General features: G+C 56.2%; 1 protein-coding gene across 5 annotated transcripts in view; it reads left to right on the top strand.

Moving 5' to 3' along the window:
* The window catches only part of NAV1 (neuron navigator 1), a 239,136-nt gene that overhangs the window by 90,513 nt on the left and 128,792 nt on the right, over positions 1–19,831 (top strand). For 4 of the 5 annotated variants that reach the window (XM_088017120.1, XM_028120112.2, XM_088017121.1 and 1 more), the window contains exon 4: positions 1,811–2,605. The exons of the other annotated variant lie outside the window; for it this stretch is intronic. In XM_088017120.1, the coding sequence (XP_087873246.1) occupies positions 1,811–2,605 (795 nt within the window). The remainder of the gene's footprint in view (positions 1–1,810; positions 2,606–19,831) is intronic. 5 annotated transcript variants of the gene reach the window in all.

Genomic DNA, 19,831 nt, shown 5'->3' with positions numbered 1-19,831 from the left:
GACAGGCAGGAAGCTAGAGAGAGGAAGGTTGGGGATGGGGTGGGCAGATAATCTGACGGTTAGCACATTCTGGCAAAGAGTTCTTGAGGTGCCTGGCTGGCTCAGTTGGAAGAGCATGCAAATATTGATCATGGGGCCAACAGTTCGAGCCCCACGTTGGATGTAGAGATCACTAAAAAAATAGATAAACTAAAAAAAAAAAAAAAAAAGAATTCTTAGGGCTTTATCCCCAGTGTGTGGCTCCATCTGGGGCCCACCTCTTCTGGAGCAAGCTTTGCTTCCAGAGTCATACCCTCCGCTTTCTCCTGTTCCTCATTTTCTTGCCTGAGAACCATTTGCTCAGGCAACTTGGCACTGACCTGGGAGGCCATGGGAGAATGGGCAGTGTCGCCCTCTACTGAGGGAGTGCCCTAGGCGGACTGCTGCTTGCTCCATCCCTCTTGGCCTCTGCTCCTTCCACCCTATCTTTCTTCCCTGGGTCCAAGTGGGAGGAGGGAGAAAGGAAAATGTTGTCTTTTTAAATTGCTCTGCAGTCCCACTTTAGATCAGGCCTGCAGGGGACCCGTGCTAAGCCTCCAACTGATTTCCTAGGTTTGACAAAACGCTTTACAGTGCCAAAGCCCTTTTACCCATTAAGCTGGTATTTTAACCACTGTAAGAGAAGACAGCGAGCCAAAGGGGTGCAGTGACTTTGACAAGGTCAGTTAGAATGGGAATCCAATCTCCTGATCCCAACGGTTGGTCCTTTCCCCCATGCCCTGAGCCCCCTCCCCCGTCAGCCCTCGGCCCGCCTCTCTGAGCCACCCCTGTCCCAATCCCTTCGCCCTACCCCAGGGAGTATCCCCTACCTCTGGAGGGCAGCCGAGAGCCTCTGAGACTGAAGTACGATGGTACTGGGAGTTTCCTGGAGGGAAACCGCCACGGTTTGGTGTGGGGGTGGGGAAACCAGCAACCTGGATTGTACGGCTTCCCCAGCCCCGCTCCCAGCATCTCTCCCGGTCCCACGAGCCCCATTTCCCTCCTGCATCATGAGCTGCCCTGTCTCGGTCCCTTTTACCTGCGCCTCACATCTCCTCGACAGATCCTTTTCACTGCCCCCCACACTCTGGGCGTGGCAGAGGACCACGGTGCTCTCCGAGAACGCGTCCCGCCTCCGCGTGGAAAGCGAGGAGGAAAACTGGTGGAATCCTTTATCTCCCCCCAGCCCCCTACTCATCCGCCCCTGGATCTCTGCCGCAAATACCACCCCCTCCCGAGCCAGAAATAGACACACACTCGCTCTCCCCCACCTCCCTCCCTCGCGCACACTCCTCCCCTCCTCCTGTTTGCTCCTCCGCCTTCCCCTCCCCTCCTTCCTGCGCTCGGAGCTGCAGCCCGCAGCCTCTACTCAAGCTGGCGGGCGGAGTGCCGCGAGGGAGCTGCGGAGCAGTGCTCGGCCCGCGGGACTGACAGGCGGGCAGGCGGAGGGCCGGCACCGGGGCATCGGAGCACCTCTGCGCGCCCGCCGAGCCGCCGGGCTTCCATTCTTCCTTTGATTTGTAAATTTTAATTTGTATTTTCCCCGCCCCGCCCCTTTTCCTCCGACCCCGCCCCATCGCCCCACGGTTTCCTCGCTCTTTCCTTTTCCTCTCTTCTTTCCTTGCGTTTCTTTTCCCTGAGCCCTTGCTCGCCTGTCTCCCTCCTCCCTCGCTTCCTCCCCCTTCCTCTCCCCATCTTCCTCGGTTTCTTCCGTCCTTTCTCTCCCCCTCCCCTCCCCCGCCTCCTTTTCCCTGCGCTCCCTCCCCCCCCCCCGCCCCCGCCGTGCCTGCAGACGCGCGGATAGTCCATGCGCTCCTCGCGGGCAGAATGCTGGGCAGCAGCGTCAAGAGCGTGCAGCCCGAGGTGGAGCTGAGTGGCGGCGGCGGCGGGGACGAGGGCGCGGACGAGCCTCGGGGCACCGGGAGGAAGGCGGCAGCGGCGGACGGCAGAGGCATGCTACCCAAGCGCGCCAAGGCGCCCGGCGGCGGTGGCGGCATGGCCAAGGCCAGCGCGGCCGAGCTGAAGGTCTTCAAGTCTGGCAGCGTGGACGGCCGAGTCCCCGGAGGACCTCCCGCCTCCAACCTGCGCAAGCAGAAGTCGCTCACCAACCTCTCGTTCCTCACCGACTCGGAGAAAAAGCTGCAGCTCTATGAGCCCGAGTGGAGCGACGATATGGCCAAGGCGCCCAAGGGCTTGGGTAAGGCGGGGTCCAAAGGCCGCGAGACTCCGCTTATGTCCAAGACGCTGTCCAAGTCGGAGCACTCGCTCTTCCAGGCAAAGGGCAGCCCGGCGGGCGGCGCCAAGACCCCCCTGGCTCCCCTCGCGCCCAGCCTGGGAAAGCCGAGCCGGATCCCGCGCGGCCCCTACGCTGAGGTCAAGCCGCTCAGCAAGGCTCCTGAGGCAGCCGTGAGCGACGATGGCAAGTCGGACGATGAGCTGCTCTCTAGCAAGGCCAAGGCGCAAAAGGGCTCCGGGCCCGTGCCCTCCGCCAAGGGCCAGGAGGAGCGCGCCTTCCTCAAGGTGGACCCCGAGCTCGTGGTGACCGTGCTGGGAGACCTGGAGCAGCTGCTCTTCAGCCAGATGCTGGGTAAGTCCTGCCTCCCCCGCCCCACCCCTGGCTTTCTCCTAGCCACCTGCAAGGGAAGGTGTAAAGAGAGCGCAGCTCCCTCCCTTTTTCTCCTCCTCTCGGTAGGGCTCTCCAGATTTCGGTCAGGTTGTGAGGGGGCATTGGGCCCAGATGTGCAGGGCTGGCCTACCTCCAGAAGCGCATGGCTAAAGTGCGTCTTCTTAAAGATGTCACCAGGCAGGGGCCCAGGCTCTGCTCTGGCCTGCCTGAGGTGAGGCTGGACAATGGTGTGGGGGTCACAGATTCTCAGAAATAGAGCCCATTAGATTCCTCGAATTTTAAAGCCCAGAATCCTAATATGGCAAAATCTGGGGCTGATGGAGACCTCAGTTGTGTTGTGCTCTGTGCTTGGCGAGAGAGCATCCAGCATGGCTAGGGGAGAGTGCAGTGAGAGCCCGGATCTAGAGGACAGATGTGGGGAAAGCAGATGTGAGGGCTGTTTGGCCCCAGAGCAGAGCCGAAGCTCCACTTCCTCTGTGGATCCCCGGTGGGAGCGCGAGTCGGATTTCCCGGGTGTGGGGGTTCTGGCAAGGAGACACGTCTGGGGCCAGGGGGCGGGCGGGCAGCCAGCTGTGCGCATCTGGATGTTCGTCCTGTACCTCGGCCCAGGCTCTGGCCCAAACCTCTACCCCCCAGGTTTTTTACAGAGTGTGGAGAGGTCTGGGCTCTCGCGCGGAGACTCTTGGTTGACTGGGAAGCCTTTGCCCTTTGGCTAGTGGAAGCCGAGCGGGCGGGAAGGGAGGAACAAAGCTTGCTCCGGCGGAGGAAGCGCCGGGAGCTACTCCATTGTTCTCCAAGCCTGAAGAGTCTATGCAAAAAACCCGGAGCGGGCCCCGGAACTGCGCTCGCTTTTCCCCGGAGAGCCCTCGCCCTGAGAGGGATAGATCCGGGATGTGCAGGACGCAGGGCTGCCACGCCTCGGGAGCCGGCATGGGTCGTGCCGGGGCCACGGGAGGACGGCGGCAAGGCCTGGAGCCGAGCGGGCCTCCTAGGCTCCGCGGACTTGTTGCGGTGGCTGGGATGTGGGTCCTCCGGCGCCGAGGGACCCGAGCTTCCCGGGTACCAGGCAGGCTGCCCGCCCCGCTGGGGGCTGGGAAGGGGCGTGTACGTGCGCGTGTGAAGGGGCGGGGCCGACGCGGGCTATGGTCCGAGGACCGGCTGGAGGAGATGGGGCGGGTGGGGTGGGTGGATGGAGGGTGGGGGTGTTCGACTGGCAGCCCTGGAGAGGGCAGAGCTGGAGGAGACTGGTTGGACCTGCTGCTGTCATCCCCGGACCCCCAGACCCCGGTGTGGCCAGCAGGAGGAACCGCTGACCAGGAGCAAGAGCCTCTTGGAGCTTTGGATTGGGAGCCTCTCCTAACAGGCCACATTTGGGCTTTACAGGGGCAGTCAGGAGACTCTACAAGGGCAAAGAAGGGAAGAGCAGCTTTTTGCCTAGGAGAGCCCCTCCTGAAGGCCCCGGCCTCGGCAGGGACAAGCCAGGATTGGGGGTTCAGGGGTGCAGAAGCTGACAGGGCAGCCTCCTGCTGCAGAGGAAGAGTACCACCCCTGTGCCAAGTGAGGCCCTCAAGGAGCTTACGGTCTAGTGGGATGAGACAGACAGGAAGAAAAAAATAATTCCAGACAGCAGGAGGGCCATGAAGAAAATGGAAGGGTCCCCTGTGATAGAGGACTGGAAAGGAGCGGTCTTTAAGCTTAAGGAGGTGAGAACTGAATTGTGTCTGAGGCCAGAGGAGGCACCGGCCAGGGCAGACCCGGCTGGGGGAGGAACATTCCCCAGGCACTAAGAAGCGGATGTGGATGGGGTGTGGATGGTGCTAGAGGAGAGGAATTGAGTGTCTGACTGTGTCCTGGGAGGGGAAGGGAGTGTCAGGGACTCAGAAAAGTAGAGGGCACAGCTCCCTTTTCAAGGTCAGGGCTTCACTGGTTTGGGATGTCTTAGCTGATCTGGGCTGTCCCCAGACGGGCAAGACCCAGCACTGCCCCAGGACCTGGCTGCCTCCTTAGTTGTTCTTCAAGAGACAGTCACCTGAGAAACCCTGACAGATAGTCTTAGAGCTGCGTGGGGTGGGGGTGGAGGGCAGGGGGGGAAGCTGAGCTGGGGTCCCTTACTCCTGTTCAGCAGTTGTCATTCCCAAAGCATGCTGGTGCTGCAGCCTCTCAGGAACCTTGGAGATAAGGAGAAAACACCCCCCTAATCCACTTCCCAGTAGGGAAAATGCAGGGTCAAAAGCACCAAGGGCTTTATTAGAGCCATCTCTTGAGTTAGTGATGGGAGGCAGGTTCTGCTTGTGTTCCTAAGTCACTGGCTCCGTCTAGGAGGCCCAGTTGAGAAAGGGGAGACAGCAGGTCAGGAGGGGTCTGACCAAGGCAAGTGTCCCTGGACATGGGCCACTGACCTGCCCTGCTGACCCTGCAGAAAGGCTGAGGGGCTAAGATCTCTGCTGGGGGCAGAGCATGGAAAGTCTTGCAAACATGCTGGACTGTTTAGGGCCATGAGGACCAAGGTGGGGGTGGGGCATGTGCATAGGTTCTGGGGGGACAGTGCTTGGCATCACAGGGCGGTGGGGAGGGGAGAGGGTGGGATCTGGTGCTTTCAGGCGAAATCTCTCTTTTGTGTGAAGGTGATGAGAGTTGGGGTAGAGGGTAGACTGACCCATTGGGGGACCAGGGGACGGTAGAGCTGACTCAGTGTCTCCAAACCCATGAAGGTGTTCCAGGTTGTCAGGACTGGCCTTCACTGGAGAGCAGGGTGGCCTCTGAGGAGAAGAACGGCTGCCTCGATGCCTCAGGATGGTGGCTAAAAACAGAGTATTTGTTCCCTACTTGAGAGGCTGAGGGTCAAAGGTTACACACTCCTTGGTATGATCCCAGACCCAAGAAGCTGCCAAGATCCAATTTCTGGGAGGGAAGAGGGTGAGGCAGCTCCAAATAAGAGCCTTTCTGGAATAAAAGAGAAGAGCTGAAATTCGATCACTCCCTTCTCAGAAATCAGCTGGGACCCAGATGGTCTAGGCAGGCTCCGTGCCCCTTCCCTTGTTTTGGAAGCTGCCAAATAACTAGGTTTCCACTGGGGAACCCTGGAAACTTGGAAGGCTGAAGGGTGAGTGCCCAGGGGGAAATGGGCCAATCCCAAGAATCAGATGTCTTTGGACCCTGGCCGTTGGCCCACATCAAGCAGTTTGGCATTGAGAGGAAATGTCACCAGACCTGGGCCTGGGGCAGGGTGAGAGGTTGTGGTCCTGAGTTCCCTGTCTGGAAGTTGTAAGCTCTGTGACCTCCTCTGGAACCCAGTTTCCCCATTTGTGAATGGAAGAGACCCTCTCATTGCTCTTCCCTACCTATAGTGATAGGGAGGGGGCTGCAGATGAAGGTGGTCAGACCTTGAAAATGTCCCAGGCCATTTAACTACATAACACCATCCCAAACCACACTCCTCCTGCCTCATCAGCCCTGGGCCTAAGGATCTCAAAGGAAAATCAGTCTGTTGATCCCCACACATTCACTTTTCCTTTCTTCAACCCTCTAGGCAAAGGGACAGAGTGGAGCAGCTAAGGCAGCCCAAGATCAGGGTGTAAAGGAACCCAGGTGGCTGGGATTCCTGGTCCCACTTCTTCAAAAAGGTGTCTGGACTGATGGGAGGTGTTGTCATGACAACAGTTAGGCCCTCTGGCTCAGGTCAAACAGAACAGGGGAAGTCCGGAAGTCATCCATTTCTAAGCCAATTGGTTGATGTTGGTTTTAAGGGGGTGGTGAGAACGGGATTTACTCTTGAGAATGTGTTCTGGGATGCTTTGAGTAGAGGAAGAGAAGAAATTACTTACTTCTTCAATGCACTGGGGGTTCTGGGTGGGTAGAGGAGTTACGGTGATTTTTCCTGAAAGAACTGATGCCCAGAGGAGGCAGGTGATATGTGCAGGCTCACCTAGTCAGAGGCTCCACGCCCAGAGCCACTCTTCCCAGGGCTTCCCTGGAGGCCTAGTAGGAAGAGGACAAAGCTCACCTCTAGCCTTCCCCTGGGCACAGCAGTTCCCTGGAGGATGCTTGTAGAGTCACAAGCTGAAGGACAGGCTGTGGCAAGGTGTGGGGGTCTGAAGGTGAGTGTGCATGTGGAGAAACTAGCATAGAGCCTTCCATTTGCAAGGCCTCCTGCCTTCCTCAAGGTTAGCACTGAGGAGTACATTTCTTTTCTCACATGCTCAGAACTTTTTCTTCCCTGTCCAGGCTTAGTGTTCTCCTGGGGCCCCATGGAGGTCCTGGTCCTAGCCTTTGGGCATTGCTTTGTTCAGATGGCTGTAGCAAAGCTGTTCTCTTCACCTGACGGCCACAGCTCTGCTTCTGAGAGTAACGGATGGTTGCATGAGTAGATCTTGGGGGCAGTTCCTCTGCTCTGGGGAGAAGCAGATGGAGCCGAAGTGCCTGGAGCTTGTCTGCTTCCCAGAAGCATAAACCAGCGCAGGGAGATGCCCTTTATCATCAATCCTGGCTCTGACCCCAAGCCATAGGCCCCTTCTAGATGTGGATTGAATGGGTAACAGGACCAAGTCACCTGGAATCCTGGGGTGTTTCCCGATTCTTCCCTCCTAATCTACACCACCCCCACGTGTAGCCCCACGTCTGCTATTGTGGCTACAGCTGCCCCTCCCCACCATGACCTGTCCCCAAACCTAGGCTGCCAACGCCAGATAGTTTCTCCTGCTAACTTCCAATCTTTCTCCTCTAGAACTGTCCGTCTGCACACACATACCCACTCCTCACAGCCTCTGATCCCCAAGTGCTAAAGGTGCAGGTTGCTTCTTGGAGTTCAAGGGAGAGCCCATCCTGCTTTGAGCAGGCTGAGCAGAGCCCTCAGGGTTCCTAACTGCAGCTGAGCACCCTGCTTCTGCTTCACCTCTGCAGCACACTGCAGTGTCTCCTTGTATGGCCAGGGAGAGCAAAAGCCCCTCCTCCCCCACCCTTCCCTGGGATCTCACAGAACCACAGAATGGAAATGTCTAGTTGAGCCACCCACACCTAAAGCTGCAATTAATCCCTCCATAGCATCAGAGGCAGGTGGGTGTTCTGTTTACACACTCCTAGTGACAGAGGGCTCACTACCTTATTTTCCTGGAAAGCGCTCATTATTGGAGAGTCTGTTGAACTAAGATTCTTCTTTCTGAGAATTTCCACCCATGGGTCCAAACCTGCCATCTGGATCCTTCCAGGTTAAGCTAGCCTGCCTTTCAGATGCCCTCTCATATTTGAGGTCAGACACCTAGCCATATTCCACCGCATCTTTTCTCCCTTTGTTACCTGCTTTAATTTTCCTTCCACTTGTCTGTCCTTTTGGAATAAGACTTGATAGGAAGAGGAGCTGACACATCCACCCTGATTGCTGGACCTAGTGGAGTCCTGCTTCCCACCTGGACCGCACCCCCCGCCTGCTCCTAATGTCTGCATCTCAGCACCTGGCGGAGTGTTCTCAGGGTCCAACCTGGCCTCCTCCCCACAGCCTTCCCTCGCTGCCTGGAAACCCTGTGCTAGCCAGCCAGCAGAGGGGAAACGGACGCCACATGTTTCTCATTTGCACTGGCTGACCTCCTCCCACACCCTGTTTGGATTACCCAGATGCGTTTGAAGTCCCTGGAGCCTGCAGCCTTCCCTCTCGTGCACAGGAAGGGCCGGGGGGCCAGGCGCAGCTCACTGGCCCTGCGTGGGCACGCTCTGTCCATAGAAGCCCTTGGAATGCTGGGTCAGCCCTCAAAGTGGACACCATCTCCCACACCTTCCTTCACGTTGCTCCTGGGGACCAGGCCTCCTGGGACAAAACCAGAGCCGCCAGGGTTCCTTTCTGCCTCGTTCGGTGCACACAGGTCTCTGCTACCCTCTGACCAGCAGAGATCAAGGTGCAGACGGGAAAAGCGCCCCAGGAGCTGTTTCTGTTTCCCAGCTGGAGGCTGAGGGAGGATTAGCCTTGTGCCAACAGTGTGTCCAACACAGTCATTGCCATGGGCTGAGTGTGGGCACAGCACCTGTGCCTGGAATAAGTGGGGTGGGTCAAGGCTTCTCATCTTTTATCAGCACCTATGCCTCTGGCAGGAGAAGGGGCAAATTGCAGGGGTAGGAAGCAAAGTGGAGGAGAATGGGGACCTCGCCGGAGCCCCCAGACTCCTTGAGCCTGTTGCGGTGCTGTGGTGGGGTGGGGGTGGGAGAGCGCAGAGCCCAGCCCAGCCGCAGGCTGCAGGTTCACCCGCAAGAGCTTTGGCTCCAGCAGGTTCCAGGCTCCTGCTGCCAGCGCTGTTATACATCGTGCGTTTGACACACAGTTCTCCAAGTCAGCTCCACCCAGACCTCAGCAAGGTGGCCAGGGCTCCACAGGCGCTGGGCCTGGGCCTGGGCCATGCTCGAGTCTATTTTAGACGTCTCAGTGACACACTTCAGAGCCACTGGAGTGGGCGCATTCTCCGCAGCCCTCTAATTTCTGGGCTGTAGTCCCCCTCTGGATTTGGGGTGCTTGCTCTTGTGCCCTGGGGATGTGGAAACCAAAAGCAAGTACAGCCCAGCAGACCCAAGGGCGTGCTGTCAGTGCTCCCAGGGTTGGTCCCCAGGGAATCCAGGGTCGTCTTGCACGTATCCAGTTGGGGTGTTGTCGTTGGGTGTGATCTGGTCTGGGAGGCGGAGTCATGTCCCAAGTCCCAGGTGTTCTGATGGAGAGCCAGACTGTAAACTGGGACCTCGGGCTGGGTAGGAGGGTAGTTGAGTGTTGAAAGAGCAAGGTTTGGGTGAGTGTGTGGAGGTACTGGGTTCATAGGGCATATGGCATCTAGCCGTTAATGCTAAGAACGTAGGTGAGGCTGGGAGTCCGGGTGTGAACACTGGATGTGCAGCGGTTAGTATGGGTCACGTGGAGCACTCACTGGCCTCCGGCAAATATGCACATACTAAAGGTACGTTTGTGTGCACGTGTTGTGTGCATGCAGGAATTGGACAGGTTTGAAAGAGTCTGAAATATGACCAGGGTGGAACGATTTCCCTCAAAGAGACCCCCAGGCAGAGGCTGTAGGGGTTCAGTCTCCCTGGCTTCTCTCCCAGAAAAGCACCGTGAGTGCTGGTTACTCCTAGACTCTGAGGACACAGGCTCCCTTTGCCCTTAGTGACTTGCTAAACAGGCCCTTCCCTTTTGGGAAAGCTGGCAGTCACCCAGGAGGCTTTGGCTTTTCTCTGCAGGCTCCATAAGCTGCCACGGGGCCTAGGACTCCCACCATCCTGGGCTGAGGAGCTGCCTCCCAGGAGCTCTGAGACCTGACTCTGCTGGGGAAACAAGTAGGCCCGGAGAATACAATAACCTAACGATAATAATGAACACGTATCCATCACTATAAGAGGCGTTGTTCTTGTTCCTGATGCGTAATAAGTCAGTGCTCACAATCATCCCGTCATCCTGGAACTTACAAATGAGGAAGCTGAGGCACTGAACTATTGGGAATCTGCCCAAAGCTAGTGCAGCAAAGCCAGGATTTGAACTTAACCCCTATGACATGCTGCCTCCAGGAGCCTCGAGACTCCCCCACAACCCCCTGCAGCTGAGTTTGATTCCACTGAGTTCAGAATTAACCTCTCAAGCATTCCCTGTGGGCAAAGCTCTGTGCCCCTGAGACTGAGGCTCTGGGCCCTGCCTGCTAGCTTCTGACAGGCTAGATGAGGAGGTGAGAAGGATCGCACTCATTCCTGTGCCAGGCAGTTGTGGCGGGTGCTGTTCGGAAAGTTCAAAGTTCGGAAAGGCTAAGGGGAAGCGAGAGTCGATGTGTGGGGCGAGTGTGCGTGTAGGTGCAGCGGGGAGGAGGGGAAGCTCTGGAGACGTGATGTGGTTTCAAAGGTTGGGATCCCGGCAGCAGAGATGGGAGGGACTAGAGAAGGCAAGGAGGAGGTAAATGAGGGGCTTGATCGTGGGGTCCTGTCTGCTGGAGGAGAGGTGGCACAGGAAGTGAGAGAGGGAGTGAGACTGGGCAGGCAGGATGGGAGCAGCATGACGGACCCGAGTGGAGGGCACTGGGGCTTGAGTGTAGGCTCTGAGCAGCATTTGAACAGAGGAGAGCAATGGATCCAATGGCTCCAGCAGGTTCCAGGCTCTTGCTGCCACTGCTGTTGTACATCGCTGGATGTACAAGGTTTGCCCCAAAGGATCCCCAAAAGAATCCGGTGCCTATTGGTCCTTTGAAGAGATTGCTGACTGATGAGATCAGCCAGCCCAGGACCTCTCAAGCTCCGAACCTGTTTGCTTGAGTGAAGATTGCCCTTGTTCCCCCTGCTGAGAGAACACATCTCGGTGCCCAGGGGTGGGCCCTTTGATTAGCAGCAGCTCTGATGAGGCCTGAGGTACAGCCCTCTGCCCTGCCCAGGGATTGGTATTCCACCCCCCACCCCCCAGCCCTGGGGAGTGCCCACAGCAACGAATGAACCAGACTATACACAGCAGAACCAACGCACAACCCAGCCTGAGAGTAGGCTTAAGTAGTGTGGGGGCCACGTTTCAGCTCCTAGCTTACTTGCTCCATCCAGGATGCCTTCCTGAAGGAGTTGGAAGTTGGGGAGCTATTTAAAGGAACCAGAAATGCTTGGCACAAGGGGAGATGCATTCCCATCATCCAGTTTTGCTTGGATGGAGTGGGAGGACTGGATTGGGACTAGCTGGCTAGGAGCCCTTGGAGCAGATGGCTCTTCAGGGAGTGAAGGGAACAGCCCCTCACCCCGGGGTAGAAGGGCCCCCAGGGAGTGAGTGTGCCCTGGTGGAGGGTTAGGAACCCTAGCCTACACCCAGATCTTCACCTTCCTCTGTTCCTCGAGATGCCACCAGACTGTTCCAGTTGCCATGCCCTGGACATTACCGTGGGGTTCTGTTATAGGAGCTAGGGTGTTTTGTCATAGAGGACTTGGTTTTGTCTTGGAATCTGGGCATCCCCAGGAGGTGTGGTCCTAGAATTCAGGGTTTGCCTGAGTGTGTAGAGCCTGTCCTACGTGGATGCTCCCTGGCCTTGATGGTGACGTGGTGTCCAGGCGTTGCCACCGTGCTCACCGCATGGCCTCCCTGTCATCCTGCAGCTGCAGCACCAGGGGAGGGGTTATGGAGCAGAGAAGGCAGCAGTGCCCACTGGGCCAGGGAGACAGGCCAGTGCAGCTCCTGAGACTTCGGCCGCCATGAAGCACAGCAGCCACCATGGGGGGCGGCCTTCTTGGGCGCAGGGGCGAGGCTCAGTCCCTGTGCTGCCTGACACCCTGCTCACCCAGTGGGGTTTGCTTGCAGCAGGCAGGGTGGAGAGGCTAACCCCTGCTCTTGTTGGCACCCTGAAGCCCAGGAGTGCCGGGGCAAGGCCACCCTGCTTGGGACCTCAGCTAAGCTCATAGCTTTGGGGCCACCAAGGGCCTGGCTGCAGGGTTTGGGCTCCCTGGAAGGAAACGCTCGGTGCCCAACACTTTAAGCGAGGCTTTGGACTCTGCAGGGAGGTCAGAAACCTTCATCCTGAGGATCCGTGTGGACTGTTTAACACTCACAGACATGAGTCACTGGAGCTTAGCAAAATCATGACTAACATCTATTGAGCACTCACTGTTTGTCAGCTGCCCCACTGAGCACTTTGCTTGTATAAACCCATTTCATCCTCATAATGAGATATTAATCAAGGGTCACATGCAAAATATTTCACAACTCTTGCAGGCTGCAGAGCTGGAGGAATCCTGGGGGCCCTCCGCTATGCCAGATGTTAACTCTGTGGATGCCGAACTGTGGGAGTCCCAGAGGAAGGGCCCCCATGACCAGGGTGGTGGGAGGAGCACCTGAGGGCCCAAGGAAGCCCGTACTTTGCTTCCTGGTATGGGAGTGTTTCGTGGTTTTTAGCAGGCAGTGTAGTATGCCCCTCCTGGCCCACTTCTGTAGACTGGCCACCCCACTCTTGCACAAGACTGAAGTATGCGGAAACTGAGCGGAGTCAAGGGAGGCCACACGGCTTGTCCAAGGTCACTTGGCAAGTTCATGGTAAAGCTAAGATTCAGACTTGTCCATTTCACCATAGACTCCACTGCCTCTTGCACAAGAAGTAACATCTTTTTGCTTCCCATGCCCTCCAGACATTCCAGAACCTTTAGGCTGAACCATCTTGCAGTGGTCCTGAGAGCCCAGGTCTGTAAGAACGCATTCTTTCCTGCCTCAGCAACCATTCCTCAGGTGCCAGTTGTTTGCCAACCCCTGCTTCCCAAGGCTCTCCCTATCTAGTCCAGGAAGCAGACTGCAGGTGGGCAATTGCAGTACAGCGCTGGGGCCAGGAGCTGCAGGGAGAGGGCTTCCCGCCAGGACATGAAGGATCAGGGCTGAGGGGGCCATGCTGAGGATGACTAGAATGATCAGGAAGAATCTGGGCCTCACAATGTCAGCCTGGGATAAGCTCTTCCTCTGGTCCCTCCCACTGTGAATCCTGGATCTGTCACTCTTTTTTTTTTTTTTTAAGATGTTATTTATTTATTTTAAAGAGAGAGAGTGTGAGCACAAGCAGGGGGAGGGGCAGAGGGAGAGGGAGAAGCAGGGAGCCTGACATGGGGGCTCGATCCCAGGGCCCTAGGATCATGACCCGAGACAAAGGCAGACACCTAACCGACTGAGCCACCCAGGCACCCCTGATCTGTCACTGTGGATCCTGAATGAGCCACTCAAGGCCTCAACCTCAGCCTCCTTGGTGGTAACACAGGGGTCAGACTCCCCAGCTCCCAGATCTGGGAGGATGCCTTGAGGGCTACACGTGTGGGAAAGGGTCACTCCGTGGCTGCTCTTGGCAGATTCAGCCCTGTCTGCATCTCAGGGCACAGCTGCTCCTTTCCTCTCTTGTTCCCCCTTGGCCAGAAACCCCTGATTTCTAGATTCAGTTTTCCAGAGTGCTATATCTTGGAGGTGGGGAGTTAGCTACATGGAAGACCCAAGGACTCACAGTAATAACATCTATCATTTATTATGTGTTAATGTATGAGGCACTCTTCTAAGCACTTTACATATATTAATTCATCGAGTCACCTAGAACAACCTAGGGAGTTGGGTGCTATTTTTAGTCCCATTTTACTGATGAGGAAGCTGAGAAGTAACTTCCCCAGGGTCACACAACCAGGAAGTGGAGGAGCCTGGGTATGACACCCCCCCCGCCACCGCCGCCCCGGCAGTGTATCTCACCCTTCTGCCTCCTTAAGCACTATGCTCCAGGGCCTCCCACCGGTGGAGAACACTGGCCTGGCAGAGTCCACAGACATGGCAAACCCTCCAGGGCAGCTGCCCAGGTCCTTTATTCCAGAGTGCTCTCCATTCTGATGTCTCCTCTAGAAGAGTGGTGGCGCGGGGAGCTGGGAGCCAAGCACATTCCCTGGACGGTCTTGGGTCCTCGCTGCCAGGCTGGGGACAGTGGGTGGAGTCTGTGGTTGATAATGCTTTCTCTGCTTTCACGACCATCTGTGTTCATTCCTCCACCCTGCATACCTGTCCTGACAGTCCAGAAGGACTGGCATGTCATGTTACAGGGGACAGATATGCATCAAGACTCTAGTGGCCTGGCCTGGAGCCCTGTGTATCTCTGGGATAAAAGTGTCACGCCTGTGAGGGTTCAAGTAAATTCTGATGCCTGCTAGCTGGCTGTCCTTAGCACTCTTTCAGCCTGTTCCTTGTCAGTAGAATGGGGCTTGTGACCCACTACATGGGGGTGCTTGTGAAGATTACATAGAAGAGAGTAGGCAACACCTGGCATGCCACAGATGATCAGTAGGGCTGGCGCTCCCCCTCCCCTGCAGGCTTACAGATCCCCTGTCCTTCCTCGTCCTAATCACCCTGGCTCTGCAGACCCCAGTGTCACCCAGGGATTCTAGTGGCTTCATTCACAGATTGGCTCATTATTGACCCTGTTTCAGTTCAGCTCTGATATTTTCATTCAGACTTTCGGTTGTATCTGTGGAAGACCCCTGGAGGCAGCTTAAGCCAAAGGGGGAGTTTATTATAGGACACAGACACAGAGCTGGCTTGCGGGGATCAGCCAGGTTTCCCTGGTAAAGGAAACTGGCTTTACTGAGCACTTTTACTTGCTCAGCGTTCTTGCGCTCTCCACTCTGCTCCACGCCACACGTCTGATTCAGCTCCTTTTGTACCATGGACCGGCATTTCTGCCCCCCGCCCACGTGGCAGAACGTGGATGCCCACGGCTCCGTGCTTGCCCTGTCCAAGACATCAGCCAGTCTCCCCTCAGGGGAGAGAGGAGAAGCACATTGGCTTTGTCCAAAGTTTTTAAGGTAATACATCAGCCTGGTGGTTGTTTAGACTTTGATGAAAAGAAAATAGAAACACTATGAAATAAGTGGTTGAATTGGAAGCAGATGTGAAGAAGGTAGTCAAAGGTTTTTCAAGTTCATTACCCACCCCTAGTCCTTAACTCAGGGCCTGGATCCCATCTAGAGCAAGGTGAAACTGGCGATGTCCTCCCCTCTGGGTAGGGAAGAGGACTCAGAACGGACCCATAGCTTTACCCTGGGCGTGTATGTCCCCTCTCCACCCCAGGTCCTTGGAAACTGTCCTGCCCTGTCCCCAGTCCCTGCATTGGCTCACAACCCCACTGGTGGTCCTGAAAGGTCCTTCCAGGGCTGAGGCAAGAAATCCAGCCCAGTGGCGGGTTAACACAGAGCTGGGAGGACATCTGGGGGGAATGAGGCCAAGACATCCTGGCTCCTTCCCTTATCTTAGGGGAGAACAGCTGGATGGGTTTGATGCTGACCCATTACTTCCACAAGCATGATGTTGGGGCCAGGGTGCTGGGGTGAGGGGAGGCCCCCTGGCTTAGGGGTGGGAGTCCGATGGGGGGTGGGAAGGGATTCGCCACAGAGACACCAGCCCTGCTTTTGAGCCAGAGGAGCCCATTCTGGCCTGGGGCTGGGCAGGGGCTGGATTTCTGCCATTTTCCCACACGCTGCATAGAGATTGGGTTTCCTGCTGAAATTGTATCTCTGAATCACAATCATAAAGTTCCCAGCTTCTCAACCCAAGCTGTCTGCAGCAGCTCTGTATATCCTAAGCCGTCACCCTTACTTTCTTGGGGTCCTGGGAGGAAGGATACAGAGTATAGTGGTCAGATGCCCAGAGTATGGAGTCAGTCCTGAGTTCAGATCCTGCGTTTGTATTAACCAGCCTTGAGACCCCGGGCCGATTTATCCTCTCTGAGCGGCAGTTTCTTCGCTTGTTAAATATGTCGACTAACAGCTATCTCGTAAGATTGCTACCAGGAGTCAATGAGCTAACGTCCATGAGGCACTGAGCATAATGCCTGGCACTTGCAGATAATAAATGACGGCTTTGTCGTAGTGTTTCGTTGTTGTCTACCCACCCCCGCTATATGAGGTTGTAGAGGAAGGAGACATGGCCCCTCTCCTCTGGGAGCCCCTAGTCTGATAGGGGGGACAAAGGCTTCGCCCTCAGGAGCCCGTGTCCTGTGGGGGGGGACTCAGCCCTATGCTCAGGGACCCACCATTCATGTGGGGGAAACATGGGTATTGCGCTCAGGGAGCTTCCCTTCTGGTGGGGGAGGTGCAGCTCTTGTGTCCCGGAGGCCCCAGGTGGTTTGTCTTTGGATCCCTGTGTTTCCCTGGGCCCTTCCTCCTGAGCCTTAGCATGCCCTGAACTGCCCCGTTTGCCACCAGCCCTCCTCCGGCCTCACCTCCTCCCTCCCCCACTGCAGCCAGGCCCATCATCTCCAGGATGCCCCCTTCTCTCCTTTTGGTGTCCTTGGGCCCTGCCTCTGTCGTGCTGTCTCATCACCACGGAGTTCACCAGATGACTCGTTTGTAGGTCTTTTCTGTGTGTGTGCTGAGCAAGTTCTCAAGAAGCATCTCCCCCAGGATGCTCGTTTCTTTCCAAACACCGCCCAAACGGCAGACACAAAAATTAGACATGTCAGTTTGCATGCCGTCTGCCTTAAATTTGCATTTGATTAAAAGACGCCAGCATGTTCGCACCCACATTTCTTCCTTCCCGAGCCTTCCTCTCTCCAGAGTGCACCCCCCATTCTCCCGACCCTCTCCTTTTGCTGTGCTCAGGGCGTCCTCCAGCTGGGCCCCTCTGCCCTGCCTCAGTGGCCGCCACAGACCTACATGATACTCTGCACCTCTTGCCCCTTTCCTGGGGTCAGCCCTGCAGAATTTGCCCAGGTACAGCCTGTTCTCACCGTCAGTTCCTGGAGCTCATTGTCAAGAGTTCAGCTGCTGGCTTAGAAATCAGATGCCTGTGGCTGGGGGTTCATCGTGGGGGGTGGGAGGGTGATGTGCGCCCTCCATCTCCGTTCCCACCCGCTACCGGCACTGTCATGTGCACGAAGCTGCTAGGTGCAGAATAGGCTTTGAAAAGCCTTCCCCGTTCCAGTCTCTATCTCTGGAAGGACGAGAGGATGAGGGCAGGAGCCATAGGCAGGCAGATAGAGGGCCTTCCCTCCTGAGGACCGCCAGGTCACCATCACTCCTTCCTTGGCTGAGAGACCAGGGTGACTCCAGGAGGGTGCTCAGAACTCCTGGCTTCTTTTCTGCAGTCACACTGGGGGAGAATATTCATTAAAAGGCCAGAACTGCCTGTGCCTCCTGCCCATTCCCAGCCTGAGAGCAAACCTGCTGAGGTTTGGAGTTTCTACCATCAACACTGCAAACACACTCATCTCCCAATTATCTGTGCCAATGTAAAAGCTTAAAAAAAAAAAAAAGAGAGAGAAAGAAAGAAAGAAAGAAAAGCCATTCCATCTGCCTGAACTACGGTCCTTGAGATTTTGGGGATAACGGTTTTACTTTTCTGGTTTCTTTTGATCACTTTTGACTAAAATGGGTATCCATTTCAATTCCTCAAACTCATGTGTGAAGGAGCAGGAAGCTCTGAGTGGACAGGTGAAGGCCGAGCATCACAGGTAAGTCCCATGAGAATGGGGATCTGAGGCCAGAGGGAACAGTTTGCAGAGCTGAGGGAAGAGGCCTCCAGATTCCCACCTCTTCCCAGACAGACCACCTTCCTGATCCCTCCATCCCCAGCTACCCAGGCTCCTTTGGTCTGCCCATGGCGAAGGCTGGGGTGGTGAGCATCTCTTTATCTCTTGCCTCCTCCCTGCTTCTAGGCTCCTACGTATTCAGGGAATGCAAACTGACACTAGCATCAGCCTGAGCCAGACATAATTGGAAGGGAATCTGTCCCCACACCCACTCTTGTCTTGCCTCCCTCCCTACCAAAAAAAAAAAAAATTATATATTATCTCAAGCAGCTCTGAGTGTAGGAGACATAAGTCTGGAAGAAAAGACAGATGGGGTGGGGGATGGTGCGTGAGGGTGGTAGAGCAACTGTCCTTTATACCCATGGAGGAGAGATCACGAGAAAAATGGTAGTAGCAAGAAGGACTGGGTTAGACTTAAAGATCTTGCTTTTATGATAAAGAGACCCAGGAACGATGGGTGGAGGAAGCCAGTGACATCTCTGTCCATGCCCATCCCTGGGGCCCCCGAAATCCTTGGCTCGGTCCTCGCTTGGAGGATATCGCCCACCCTGTAACCTGGAGAAGGAAGAGGCAGCAGGGCGGGGGTGATGGATGTTCTGTGTATCTCCTGCCCGGGCTGGCCTTCTCTCACTCCCAGCTCCCTCCTGGCCGGAGATTTTGAGCACCTGCAGATTTGAGGATGCTGGGGTTTCTGGGAAGCAGGGTAGTACAGGGCTCCATCAGGCAGCCGCCCTCTGGCATGTTGCTCATCAGGATTTCTCTGAATGGAATCGAAAAGCAAGAGCCAAGAATAGAGGTGAGGGCACCAGCTCCCTCTCCATGAAGCCAGGCTCCCGGGCAAGGTAAAGAGACACCACTCCCTCAGCAAGAGTGGCAATCCAGCTGGTGGGCAGTGGGGGGGGGGGGCACCGAGGACATCCCCTGGACCCCTGACTCTACAGCAAGCCCCAGCATCACGGTGTCAACACTGGAGATGAAGCGCAAACCTTTCATTTTGTGGAGGACGAAACAGGCCTTAGGTCCAGCCTAGGGCCACCCAGAGCTCTCTGACTCCTGGTCTAGCGCTTTCCCCCTCTAAAGTTTAATGAAGCTGTCCCCTTCCTCAGACTTTAAGTTGGGACATCCTGATGTGGCACCCCAGCAGATCCTTGAAGGAGCAGAGTAAGATGTCTCTGCCGGCGGGTGCTCTCCACAGAGATGTCCGTGGGGTGGGGCCCCAGGCAAGGCATAGCGGGTCAGAACCCGGAGGGGCCTCGGGGGTCAGCCCTCATCGTCCAGTCCCCCTTAACAGCTGAGAGCACCGACGTACCAAAAAGCAAAATTTGCCTAAGGTCACCCAACCAGTGAGTGGCAGATCGGGGACCCAAATCCAGGTCTCCCAACTTCTATTCCTGTCCCGTGATCCATCTTCTTTGGGGAGGTCAACCCAGGGAGGCCAGAGGAGGAGAACGTTGCTGTCACATCCGCACTTCAGCAAATGGCTGCTGTTGGCCTGACCCATGAATTTTTAAAACTATCTGCTGAGGTTTTAGGGTCAAGTAACAAACGCACCTCTCTCTCCCTGTGGCTTTTAAACCTCATAAATATGCTTTTAAAAGTCACTCCACACTTCTTCCCACCCACGGAGACTCATACAATCTCTCAGTGAAACCTGAGGGGCCCTGAGCGCTGGCTTTTCATGGTTGTGGGGGTTGGTTGAGGGAACCTCTTCTGGCAAATGTCCCGCATGGAGGGAAATGCCATTCCCTCGAGGAGCAAGGATTGGAGGCCCCCCGCCAGGCATGTGAAGGGCCAGTCTGACTGACCAGAGTCCCCTCACAGGCCCGACGGTCTCAGCGTGAGGCACTTGAAACCAATGGAGCCTATGTCTTCCTCTGGCTGAGCTCCTGGGATCTGGAAGGCCACCTCAGTTTCCCTCTTCAGAAAAATGAGGCTGGTAACAGCAGGAGGTAAGGGAATGAGGTCATGTCTGCAGAAGTCCAAGCCACACTCTCAAAGAGCAGGCCGACCAGGGTTTGGTATTTCAGCCCCAGAGCCAGGAGGCTCACATTCCCCCAGCCTCACCCCCCCACCCCCAGGTCCCCCCAACAGCCCTACTCTGATGGCTTTAGCAGGCTTCGTGCTCAGATGGAAATGAGCTGTACGTCTAATGCCTCTTCATGGGGTGGTTTTTTTT

Source organism: Eumetopias jubatus, unplaced genomic scaffold, assembly GCF_037043125.1.
Source record: "Eumetopias jubatus isolate StellerSeaLion01/CBP00866 unplaced genomic scaffold, mEumJub1_p1.0 scaffold_12, whole genome shotgun sequence".
NCBI classification, from domain to species: domain Eukaryota; kingdom Metazoa; phylum Chordata; class Mammalia; order Carnivora; family Otariidae; genus Eumetopias; species Eumetopias jubatus.
This window is presented reverse-complemented; position numbering and strand designations above follow the sequence as displayed.